This window comes from Blennius ocellaris (genome assembly GCF_963422515.1).
Source record: "Blennius ocellaris genome assembly, chromosome: 6".
Lineage (NCBI taxonomy): Eukaryota > Metazoa > Chordata > Actinopteri > Blenniiformes > Blenniidae > Blennius > Blennius ocellaris.
Window position 1 is genome coordinate 9314710 of NC_137655.1, and position 13768 is coordinate 9328477.

The 13768-nt window shown below is 39.7% G+C and overlaps 1 protein-coding gene across 4 annotated transcripts in view; it reads right to left on the bottom strand.

The window, feature by feature from the left end:
• Positions 1-13768, bottom strand: part of pard3bb (par-3 family cell polarity regulator beta b) — a 218989-nt gene that overhangs the window by 52845 nt on the left and 152376 nt on the right. For all 4 annotated transcript variants that reach the window (XM_080497881.1, XM_080497880.1, XM_080497882.1 and 1 more), the window contains one exon: positions 4545-4662. In XM_080497881.1, coding sequence (XP_080354007.1) covers positions 4545-4662 — 118 coding nt within the window. The remainder of the gene's footprint in view (positions 1-4544; positions 4663-13768) is intronic.

The following is a 13768-nucleotide window of genomic DNA, read 5'->3' on the forward strand; positions in this document are numbered from 1 at the left end:
ATATGACTTATTTAATGTCATTCCTCAACAATCATTGCACATGTTTGTTTGTTTTTTAATATTTACATTAATCAAAGACCAACCAATCTCCTTATTTTCTGCTGCTTTCAAAAAAGTGAAAGCACAGATTTGAAATCGGACGTTCATACCAAATTCAAACTCCGTAAGCTAAAATCCTCCAGTTGCTCGTGACCAAACTCACATGCACCACAAATAGAGTATCATTTCCCTGTAAAGCTTTTACCATTGGGGAGCTTGTCAAGGCGGCACAACAAACATGGCATTAAAGAGGCAAATGCAAGTGAACCACTTGGCCGAGCAACTGTGACGAAGAGGATAGAGTCATCATCAGAGCGCCGAATGAGTCCAGCGGCAGCAGAATTTGACAGGCAGTTTCAGAAAGGGGTGGGAGCGGAAGCGGGGGGGGGGGGGGGGGGGGTTAGGAAATAGAAGAAATCCAGACTGTCAAGCTTCAGAGAGCATGAATTATTATGTAAGCGGTTTGAGAAAAAAAGAAAAACGGAAATTGAGACGAAATTGAAAGCTGGGGCAGGTGAGTTTTGGAAAAAAAAAAAGATCTTCGCCTCTCATTCTGTACATCCAAGGTCAAGATGGAGTTTGTCTACACTTACACATCTTGAGATTTCATCCAAGCACAGTCCAATGAAGAAGCTGAAAACTGTATGGATGTGTGTCTAAACACCAAACCACAAAGCTGCTAAGCAACACTGGAGTTTATCTTAATTCAAAGAAACACTATGTAAGACATATGCGTTCCCAAACTCCCTAATAAACCCGAGAGATCATCCTGATCAATGAATTCCCTTCAACATAATGACTTCAATAGTGACCACATGCACAAAATTCGTAAAAGCCTCGACTCTGGACGACGATGTGTAATATGCAGTGTTTTTAAGTGTGCAATATAACAAATGTATTTATGTGAAATTCTAAGAAAACATAAAAGAAAGCAGATTTCATCGAGAACATGTGGACAGGGAGAGATGGGAAAGCGAACCAGCAACATCCCGTCTGAGAGACGGCCAGTTTACCCACCGATCACATTTTAAGGTTGGATATGTCCCAAGAATTGGAAAAAACCCTCATATTTCATTGCTTCTCCAGCTTTATTGGCAACTTTTGCCTCGGGGCAGACTAACACTAAACAGCAGGAGGCTGTTTAGTGTCGGGTTCAGCGTCCTAGTTGCAACACTCATGATTAAAAAAAATCTTTATTGGAAGAGAAAGAAAAAAAAAGGAGTGCCTCCTCCTAAAAAGTGACAGTGAAAATAGCTTAGAGGAAAGCATTTAGTCTCCAACTGCTTTCAAACTGCAGTGCAGATCTAGTCAAACTGTGAGTGCACTCCAAAGCTTCAGGTGGGCCGTTCTATTGCATCGTAAATCTACGAATAACAGGTAAAAACATGACTCTGCGAGCAACAGCCCTTCCTCATACATATTCCGGAAGTTGGATTTCGTTGGATTTCTTCTTGCTAAACACCACAAAATGGCATCAGTAATTAAATGACTAACTGTAAATGCAAACACATATTTAGGGCCATAAGTGGAAGAAAAGCTTGTTGAAAGCTATTCGTTATAATTAAATGCTATAATAAAGCCTGTGTCACACCGCCCACCATAACAAATGGCTTCCGTGTAGTCGTACCCTCCCTCGTAGGACTGTGTGTACAATGTGTGCGTGTGTGACAACAACACAGCGCCCTGTTGATTTAGTTCCTCTCTCCTAAGGGAGAAAGTCTGTTGTTGTCTTCCAAAATACACACACACACACACACACACACACACACACACACACACACACACACACACACACACTAACACACCCACCCACCAGCACACAACACACTTGCTTGGAAACAAAGTTGCGGTGTGGCTTTTGTTGCTTGATAATTGTTTTTAGGCAAACATAATTTTGCTAGCGGAGACAGCAAACCCATAACCATGAATCAATGAAATGGTAATGGAGCCATAGGGAAAAGGAAAAACACACATCCAGTACACTGTTGCTACATTGCACACAAAACTCTCTTTCTCCGATCATCTCTCTCTTTTTGTGTTTTTTTTTTTTTTTTACTCTATACTTAGGCTTCCACTGCTATTACTTTTGATAGTCATTCTGCAAATCCTATACATAAAAGTAAAAGACGTTTCGAGGAGAAACAAACAAACAAACCAATAAAAGTTAAATTGAATTAGCTTGCCATCAGCTCACCTCCATAGCCATTACTTCTCCCTCCACACTCGCAGCAGAAAGTCAGTCAGGTAAATAATCACTTTGGCTTTAATTAATAAATGCATCATCCTTAATGAGAGAGGCTTGTTAGGCGCTGTAGAAACTGCTACTCAGTCCTCCTTTTCTTTTGATTTCTGCTCAACACGCAAACGCTAAACTTCATTTCCACCTCTGAAGCATGCTAATTGCTCCCTGCTTTGTAAACAACAACAAAGTTTTCTTATTTGGGGGCAGAGAACAGTGTAATGTGAGGTTATCGATCGCAGAGGAAAGACGATTGCACCGGGCTGTTCCCAAACCAAATGACTTTTAAGATCTGAATTAAAGAGGGCCAGGTAGAAGTTCGGATCAGTCCGCTGAGTGGATGCAATGACCAAGGCCATTAAACTCTGAATCAATCAGTGCTACTTTCACTATTCCATTACAAAGAACTCACTTAACACCAATATAGATTTATAATAAACTTGTGAACCACAACTTCTTTTTTTTTTTTTACTTAGTTCTGAAATATATGCTTGTGTGCACAATAAATCATCATTTTTTGCCTTAAAAGTAGTCAAAAATATTTGTTACGATTGTGAGAAAACAGATTTTAATACATTTGAATTACAGTTGAATTCATTACAAATGTGAATATATGGACAACCATGTTTCTCAAATTCCTAAGGAATGGACTCCTGCATGTAAAAACACATGTTCTTCCACACAAAATATATGACAGTAATGCAAAATGTATCACATACACCAAAACATGCAGATGTGCACCACTTGCCAGATTTTTAATGAAGCTCTCATCTCAGCATTTAATAACACTGTTATATTTAGAATACGTCACTGAAGAGTTCAGGATTACTTCCTGTCACTGCTAAATGGGACTGAACCCACCATCTACTGGTATCAACGTGAATAGTATCTGCACACCAAAGACTGTAATTCCCTGTCTGAGTGCAGGTAATAAATATAGGGGTGAACTTTACTTGATAGCTTGAAGTAGACAGATGTTCTTTCAGTTTTCCAACCTGCTTTATATCATTGCCGATTTCTGTATCATTCAAATGTAGCTCTGTGGTTAATAGCACCATTTCTTTTCATGTGACAAACCCAACACATATTATAACTGCTTCACACACAGTGTGGGGTCACACATGCACATATAATGCCCACACACCCCCTCCTGTGAATGCCATCACTGTAATGCTTTTATTTACCATCATTTTCTCTTCAAGAATATGATGATGATACAAGACAACATCTGGATATGCACACATGAGGTATTTGAATGTCTCACTGAGCCCAATAGAAGAATTCATGGTACAGTCGTTTAACTGTAATGTACTGCAATAGCTGTGTCCATTTGTTGCAGTAGATTGGTTTTAGCTACATGGTTAAAAGCAGGTTTGGATCAAATGTTTTTCCTTTGCGCTCCATGTTTTGATCATGGTCGTCACAGTGGTTGGAGGTGTTTCAATAGATGTTTTCTTTCACTTCATTATGGCGTACCGAATAAATTAGGTTTTAATTTAGGTTTAAGATGGCCTTACAGGTTACGATCACCATTTTAGGAACATGAATTCAGATTATGTATTTGATGTGTGATTTTGAGCCACAATATTTGCACGGTTAAGATTTTCAAAGAGTGGTGTGGGACTCCCCTGTGGAGCCTCAGAATGCTTTGAGAGAGATTTTCATCTGGTGGACAAATTATTACAGAACCCCCCCCCTCTCCTTTTATTTTTATGTGAAAAAAGAAACTCGCTATCAACACAATGACTAATATGAAAAAATTGCAAAATACCAAAAAATGAAGGAGCAGATTGGTTGTGTGTGGTTGATCAAATGCTCATGTTCTTGCATTTAGCATATTAGCAACAGAAACAAACAGAGTCACTGAAGGGTGACGCCTGGTTTCGATGTGGGCGGTGTTTTCATGTTGGCAGATTTTAACATTGTTTATGGCATCGCAGATGTGTTTCTCAGCTCCTTCCTCAATGACTCAGCCAATCTGAGCGTAGAATTGAATGTGATTACGATTCTGTGATTTGAAAAAGAGCACCTGCAGGATGACATGCGAGTAAAAGCTCCACTTAGCTCCTGTGTGCATCATCCCCACTGACAAGTGGCTCAAATCAGCCCTATCAATGTCTACAGGAGCCATTGGCGTCGAAGACTGACAGATCGGGAGCCTTGATCCCTTCATTGACGCAATAAAAGCAATCATCACCTTGATACAGAAGAAGAAACTCAAAAAACACGCAGGAATTTACTACATGTGAGCGTGTGCACTTCTTACCCTGTGTGGGTCGTTTTCAGGGCCTCTGCGTCGCAAGTCCAGTTCTTCATACGGTGGCACCATCCCCTCTCTCCTTGCTTGCTGGTACTCTCTTCTCAGCAGCTGGATCCTATCCATCCTGCCCCATGCACATATCAGCAAAAATAAGGAGAAAGAAGGTTTTAGATCTCTCCCATCAGCAACAACCAAAACTATGAGCAAACCAAAACTATGAGCAATAGCAGATGGGTGCTTTAATGTGAAATTCTGACTGCATGAAGACGCCTTGTTGACCGTCTCCCTCTGGCTTCTTTCTCCTTCTAAAGATGATGCTCAGGCGCAGATTCTTACCGTTTTAAAACTAACTCCAATAACATCTCCCCTCCCTCGTCTCATTGATGATCTTAAACACGACCGTACCGATCACTGGCAAGACGGGGTGTTCCTTATGAGCCTGCATGCAGCCTCCGATGCACAGGTAACGAGGAAACATATGAGACGATTGTTTATATTATCTTCATTTTAAGTGTTTTTATGGAACCAAGTTTTATTCGGCAAAACCTCATTTCCAAATATGAACCTTGTGAAGAGGGGGTTGTGTTATATTTATATCAAGAGTGAAGGTGACTGATGCATTTTCATACAGTTGAAATGACACAGCAAACAAGTCAGATGTCGAGCGAAAGAACTCGATGGAAAGTTTGTCGGAGTTCTTATCACTGGTTTAAAAAGCACATAAGCCATATCTAAATCAAGCATGCTATTTCCTTCTTGCACATAGATTCATACAGCTTTCTGCACTGCGCATGGATTTTCAGAACCGTCCCTTTCAGCAGTCACTCAAAGCATTGAGACGGTTACCAGTTTTGGTTTGATATGTTCTGATCAATGTCCAACTCACAACTGCATACCGCCGGTGTTAGCATGTAATGCAAAACACTTTGAGACATCTCCACCAGACAGCTGTCCTGATGATAAACCAGCCAGCACGAGCCATCTGTTTCTTCAAACTGTAATTTTCCCGACGTCAGTCGACTGAAGTTTGACTGCTCAGATAAAGACTGGACAGATGCACCTGTGTGCACGGGCGGCGCGTACACATCTGCATTGAGAAACACAGGCATCCAGACCAGTCTCTAAATCATTCTGGCTTCCTCCATCTATATCCATTTTTCTATCTTTTTCTTCAGCAAAAAGCAGGAAAACAAAAACATCAATCATCTTATGAATATTCTTTCTCTCTGTCAACACAAGAAATATGCAGCATATCAACACTGAACTCTGGGTACCCTTGTGAGTCATGCACAAGCACACACATACACTCACCCACACAGAATGGAAATAAGCACAGTTTGATCATATGCACGCACACCCACATGCACTATTAGTTTTTGCAGGTTGCAAGTTGGTGCAAGGGGGAAAACATATTGATGCAAAGTCAGGCGATTTATAAAAAAAAGAAACAAAAATGGAAACATCTTTAAAGCACTCTCGGAGTAAAACTGACATTTACAAGATTTAAGGATGTACATGTTGTTTTTTGAACACTGAAAATTGTCTCCAATGTCTTAGCTGGAGTCATTGTGAAATTAAGTCTTTTTAAATGGGGGAGAATTGCCTAGCATAAAGACACACAAGACAGCAAATCTTAAAGCTTTACACTTTCCATGACGTAAAACAGGGGGGAGGGATGGATGAGAATATCATTGGAGTATCTTCAAAATGTAGTCTCTCTTTTCTTGCTTTTTTTTTTTTCCTAATGTAAAACCGTCAAACTCAGATGACTCTGCAAATGAGGGCATTTCCTAATTCTATATCTAACAGAAGTGTAGCTGCAGCTTTGAGTTGCGTCAACAGCATCAGATATCAGCAACACGCCGTCGGATTTGAGGTGTTTTCATCAGAAATATATGGAAATCACTTTTTCACTTGACATCACCTGTAGTTACATGAACCTTGCCACATGTAATCGCTTCTGTCAGATTCAAGTGGCAGAGGCGGAGGAGGTGCTCTAAGCCACTTCATGAGCCGATCAGGGTCCATGCAAACGGGGCATCAGGTTCCTTCCTGCTGTCAGAACTTGTCCTCATGTCCGCTGTGTATTCTCCTCACATGAGACTTAATACCCTGAGGTCCGCTTTCACTTGAAATCTTGTTGTGTAAAAACGGGGTCTGAGTTTTCACAAAAATGTGGCGGCAAAGCACTACTTAAACATATTATCATGTGTTCCCGGTCACACAAGGAACATTTTTTTCTTCTTCAGCATTTCAGTTGAAAAAGAAACCGGAGAAGCTTGAGGAGTGGAGAAAACAATCCATCTTCAATACTGGAGATCAAAGCTGGATGTGGGATCGTGTGCACATGGATCATATGGTGCTTATAACCTGACACATTAATCACATCACATTTTTTTTCCATTGTTCATGTAGAGAACGAGCTGATGTCTCAATCAGAAAGAATGGTGAACCCATCTATTCATCCAGATGGGTCTTCAACATGGTCTTCTCTTTATTTAGGCAATGCTGGTGTTTCCTCTCTCACACTGACTATTCTGTGAGTCATCTCACACAGTCGACAAAAACAGATTAAGAAGGAGGGGAAAAAAGGGTAAGAAAATGATGCCCACATATGTTTGTTCATCGAGAGATTCAACATGATCATGGTGGAGAAGGAAAACCTAAATGACAGCGCAATGCATACCGGAAGTATGCTGCAAAGGGAATACCAGGTTTGGACACATATTTTTTCTTTAACATTCACCACCACTTCTGCACACGCTACAGACACTGGCATTTATTTCATTTTGGGGAGTGTTCTGAGTAATATTTACTCACGGTGGTTTGCATGTTTGTAAAAACACTTTAAATGGAAAAGGGCTAACACTGCATAAGATAATAAGATTGCAGATAACTTTATGGAGTTGACTGCAGTTCAATTCTGTGCAGCCGCTTGCCTGAAGTTTCACATACATTTTAGAGAGATTGTGCTTACGAAGAACAATTTCTGCCAACAACCAGCATTGCACAGTGTAAATCCACTACATAGAGTGTATGTGAGTGATTGTGTGAAAGCAAAAGGTGAGATGCATCAGCAGTAACAGCGATCTCGTTTCGAGCAAAGTGTAATTGAATGGCAATTGCATATAATGACTGAATCAAATAGCTGTATAATTCAAATAAATGTCTTTCCATTACAGTTATACACCTTGCTTTGATAGTTCTGTGGAATTGAATTGCATTACTTTTACTTCATCTATTGCATTCATGGGAACTACAGGATCCAAAAATTTAAAAAGTAAAAAAAGTAAAACAATAAACATGTACAGTATGTAATCAATGCAGTAGTTCCTATTTTCCCCACTCACTCATACCAGCTTTCTCTATGGGAAGGGTTTAAAAAGACATGAATAGAAATATCGGCGAAAAAAAAAGAATGTGCTAAAGTCTTCAGTTACTGAATATACCCACAAATGAGGGGACATCTTTGTTTGTGATTGGTGCACACATACATCAGACATGCATGTCGCTGTCCAGCTGCAGCTAATGTCCGTCAGAAAATGCTCACCGCCTCCCCCTCGGCTCTATTTTAATGACGGACAGCCTGTGAGAACGGGGTGGTAAAATGTACACAACATTCAATTCCTGTCCACAGATGCACATGCGCTCATAAACACCCACACAAAGGGTCCTTTGTGTGATTTATGACCCCACATAAAAGGGAGAGGGTTGGCTCAAGAATAAATAAATGTGATAAACACATACATTACTAACACACACACACACACACACACACACACATACGCACAAACACACACACAAACATTTCTATGACTACAGACTGAGGAAACTATTGATTAGCTTTACTGAAACAAGTGAGCCATAAAAGAGGCGGACTGCCATGACTTCACTTTTTAACAGCTCGGTGGTCATTAAACACCAATAGTAGCAGAGCACGTGATAGCAGCTGATAGCATCATATCAGCCTCTGCATCAGAGTAAAGCTCATTAAAATATTTCAAAAAGCATTCATTTCTTCTCAGCAGGAATAAATTTCACCCCCCCTAAAAAAAAGAAAAAAAAAAAAAATATATATATATATATATATATATATATATGAGCAATGTCTTTTCTATGACAAAAAAATGCAGACGTGTGTAAGCAGAAGTTCTGAGGAATCAATCTTTGTTCTGTCTCACTAATAATAATTCTATAAATGTTTTAAATCTCAGCGTTTAATAATGCTGTTATCAATAATTAAGTCTTCAGTTCCATTAATCACAAGTTCACAGATGCCCTAACACATATTAGTGTCTACAGTCAAAGAATATATAGCTTCCATTAATATCTATAAATATTTACAGGACTGGCTATAAAAGGTGCATTTTTTCTCTGTTTCCTTTATTATCAGTTGGATGATGTGACTCGTGGTCGAAGAGCGCGGGCATTTCGCCTTCATATTTTATAACATAATATGAAAATTTGTTCCAGCCTGTAATAGTATTACCCATTCAGGGAAAGAACAGAGTGTAAATTCTCCACGAAATGTTTTATTTATTCATTCTTTAATGCTGACAATAAGTGTAAATACTATGAAGGGGCTTGACAACGTCATCAATAATTTAAAAAAACCAAACGCTCAGGCTGATGTGGTGAATCTATTACCGGCATCGGTGCTGGAATATATAAGGTCTGGTAATTTTTCTCAGTCTGGTTGGGGATATACACACAAAGACAAACTGCGGCAGCCGGGAGATTGATCAAGTACGAAACAGGAAAGACTCAGACAAAGACAGAGAGAAATGACAAACTCGGCTAATGTTCTTCGGGCTTTCTAAAATATGACACTGAGCTGAAAGGTTTCATAAATCTGGCAGAAAATGGCCAAAGGACAGAGGTGTAGTCTGTCACACAGGCAACCACACACACACGCACGCACGCGCACGCACACGCACACGCACACACACACACACACACACACACACACACACACATCTGAACATACAAGTGACGTATGGACTCCTTTAAAAGGTGAACCAGGGGGAATATGTCTCTCAGACTGTTGGCTCAGCCTGATTGATACGCGTGTACCAGTGGGAGTGTGTGCTAATATGTGCATAGAAAAAGAGTCAATGATGAACAATACAGTCCATGGGTTGTAAAACAACTATTGGAATGCTGTTTGGAAGGCAGTGTACTATATCCAGTACCTTGACATATGAGCATTTCATCCCAAAATTGCAAATCTATTTTTCAGCACAATCTCTAATGCAAAGAAGAAGACAAAAGAAAGGGTCCTCGGAATAAAGATGTATCCCACTTCGAGCCATGATGTTAAACTCAACCCGGTTTACATGAAGAGACAAAAGGATCGAGACGAGGTTCTTCATAAAAAAAATAAAATTGAAAAAAAAAGAAGAATATATTGTGCTTGTTTTATTTCATGTAGGACAGCAGTGAGTCTGAGATTTTTTGTTTTCAGGTTTAAAGTGGGAGTAACTGGAAACTAACTGACTTATTTGCTGACAAGCCACCATCAGAAAGCTCAAATTTGCTTCACAAATACAAGTGTGTGTTTAGACAGAATATGTATCTGTCTCACACTGTCAAAGTGAAGAATGACGAAAAAGGAAGAAAATCCCAACAAATACACTATCAATGACCTTTGAAAATCAAGCAGCATCTTGAGATTTTCTTTTCATTTGCAAAAACACAAAGCTTTGATTGCCATTAGTTGAAATCAATAAATCGCTTAATAGCGTTAGTTGTAATGAACTGACAAGTTTAAGAGATGGTACATACTGTACATAAAGGGCTCTTTTGCTTTCGGGCCTTTTGCATTCTGCAAATGCAAATCAATGCAGCAAGGGGTAACTGCCAGAAATGTCAAAGTTATAGATGGCCATCTCAGCCTTTTCAATGCAAAAGTAAATGATCATTGACTTCCTATTCAGAGGGGATGGACAGCAAAGCAGGAGCCATAAAGCCTTCCTAACAAACAAATGGCATGACTAGGCTTAATCACGTCGAGTCATGGGAATAAAGTTTAACAAAACAGGAAGTTTCACAATAATTAATGTGAATTTTACCTTTCTAACCTCATGAATGAACATCCTTCCTTTCTTTTGCCATTGATAGGACACAAACCAGTCGATAAGATTGTGTGCACGCGCGCGTGTCTCGCTGCGGAGGATCGTTATCAGCTGTGCTACACGAGGATCAGCGAGGGCGCAACAATGGACACAGGTCAATTCCTCGTCACCGTCTCTTCCTGTATCTGCTAACCTCAAACTCACACACAGGATTACTTTCAACAAACATTTTTTTTTTTCCTTTTCTTGCAACTGTTTCATAGCAGTGGCTCGTCCCTATTTGGTCTTTTACTTTGAATCTCTCACGTCTCCATTCATTAAATTCTCACTCTCTCACTTCCCGGTTAACGCAGGTAATCATCCTTTCTGTCTTTATCTTGATATCATCCATCTCTCCCCTCCCACCCATTCTATCTTAATCTCTTCATCATCTGCACATCTCCATCTCCTCTGCCACCTCCCCCCTCATCCTCATCTTCCTCCTAATCTCCCCAGCTTATGTATGCCTCTAATTAGCTGACATCTCCACTAATTAAGTTTGACAACAAAAGATCACCGACACTGGCAGGTGGGTCAGTTAGGGGGGTGGGACAGAGAGGGGCAGGGGTAGAGGGAGAGGGGGGCTGTGTGAAAGAAAGAGTGGGTTAGACTGTGGTCGTGTGCGTGCGTGCGTGTGTGTGTGTGTGTACGTTGGGGCCTGTCAGGTTGCTCGATCCCTTTCAATTTTTCTCTACAGGCTAACAGAAAGTGACACGTGTTTTTAAAAAGCCACTGACGGGATATGACACTGCTTCTCATACGCCACCGTCTACGCACGGGGAGTAATTAGCGCACTATCGACTGCCATGACATCAATCAGACGAGCTGTCTAAATGCTGCAAGGGAGAGACTTGCAGAGGCAGAGGAGGCTGGCATCCTGTCGCAATGATAAACCAGCGTGTATGTGTGTGTATGTGGAGACTGAATTTTGTCTAGCATGACATTATTTAGACAAGGCTTTCTGTACGTGCAGATGTATGGATGAGTGTGTATGACAGGCAGACAGAGGCCGCACTACAGGTGGTAAACCGGTTGGCAGAAAATCATGGAGGCAGGCGATCAGGCCCAGCAGCCCCTCTCTGACTCCACCAGCTGTGAATGTGTGTGTGTGTGTGTGTGTGTGTGTATTCAAAGGCTTGTTTGCTTATTAACTCAGTCAAACACGCTGGCTGTGGAAGGGAGCAGGAATTATGTTACATTTGAAGGATTACCGGCCGTTTCATCACAAGAACCTACAGCGCAGGTTTCAACCGTCATATTTAACTTCAGATTTTAGAAACAAAATTTTACGTGAGATTTTGTGTGTGGAATTCTTCTCTCGTGGTTGTGCTGACTCACATCGGTGTACATACGACTTACTGCTCAGTTTGAAATTAGCCGGCGACATTTTGCCGTGATAAGGCAGAGGTCTGCAACCATCGTGCACATAAAGAGCCATTTCTACCACTATTAATCAAATAAATGTGCCCGGCGGTGCAAAACATGCTTACACTTCAAATTGAAGATAAGTTGGAAGTATAGTTTTCTTCTGGTTACAGAAAATGAATTTGTTGGTTTCATACAAGATGTTTCCATAACTAAATGTTTAAGAACAGTAGACTTTTAACAGTTATCATCACCTATTAAACCTTTTCTAGGAGTTTAACCAGTTTTTACAATTTTTTTTTTTTTTTAGCCCTTTTCTTTGTAACTTGATCAAGTGGCTTCAGCTATTTAAACAGTTTTGTTTGAACAATTGTAGCTGATTTACCTTGTTGAGTGATTTCTAGTTATTTTACCTTTTCAGCCACTTTATATCCTTATGAATGATAACTATGTGAGTGTTTTAATCCTTGGAGTGACAACCTGCTCCTCTGGTGAAATTCTCCATGTTTTCAGGCCAAAGGAGTGCGCCTCTCCCGATCTCTACAGGAGTGCTGAGGTGAACTTGAGAGAGGCTGATAACCTGCAGATCGCGAAGAGGGAACCTCAGTGAAAAGGACAACTCTTATGTATTGAGCCCTTGAAGCTCCAGTGTTGATTGGCTGATGACTAAAAGCTGTATCTGCTTCAAATTCAAAGCGTTTTTTTTTTTGTTTTTTTTAATCAATGACTGAGCTCTGTAGGAGATTCTGGCTTGGTTTTCTGTGTAACTTGTACATATAGTATCCTTGCATCTGCAGCTGAATTCAAAAATGTTTTTGTGATGTTTCTTTATAGATTTGTTTGACAGTAATAAACTTAGTAAATCTGAGTTCAGTATGTTAATAAAAACAGTAATATGTTATTCATGTAACACAATGTTAATGAATATTGTCTCCATGAGGACTAAATGCTAATACCACTGTGGTTACATGGTAAAATGGTTTAAACAAAATGTTTCAAATATTGTAACACTTACAACACTTTTATTCAAACAACAATATTGGTGGTGATAATAAGAGTTGTAATAATAACATCAGATGTGAAAATGTCATGCTGTTCGTTGAATTGTGTTCATTAACTACTAATAACCGAACTCGTTATTTGGTTTAGTCTCGTTCATCTAACAGGAAGGCACAACTGCAGTACACTGAATGAAGGTATGCAGTGAAGAAGTCTTTGCTAAATGTATGTTCATAATCATTGTTGTGCTATTCAATTTGGAATTGTATTGATTTTAAAAAACACTGTGGATTCTTACTTGATACGTTTCAGGATTCATCTTTAGAGTTAAATGTTTTGTAGTACAGTTACTGGTTGCTTTTTAGCCATTTGATGATTCACTCGACTTCCTGTTTTATTAACTATCTATAGGATATATTACCACACTTCTGCCTCTTAGCAGGATGAATAATGCAATTGTCTTTTTTCCGATAACAACATGGTTTTATTAATTTGGTTTGCATTGTTAGATGTTCAAGGAAGACTAAAACAAACAGTGACGGCCATTGATCTGGTAACAACCATGCATATGATTAGTATGAATGTGTCATACATTTTTTTTAGAAAGCTTCCTAAAAAGTATGTTTGGTTGAAAAATAAATTAACAATAACAAACTATAATATATGAAAATCCTATACAATGATTTGAATGGCGAGTCAGATTTTCTTTCAGCCGAAACAATAAACTTCTAATAATGCCACTTTCCGTGTCAA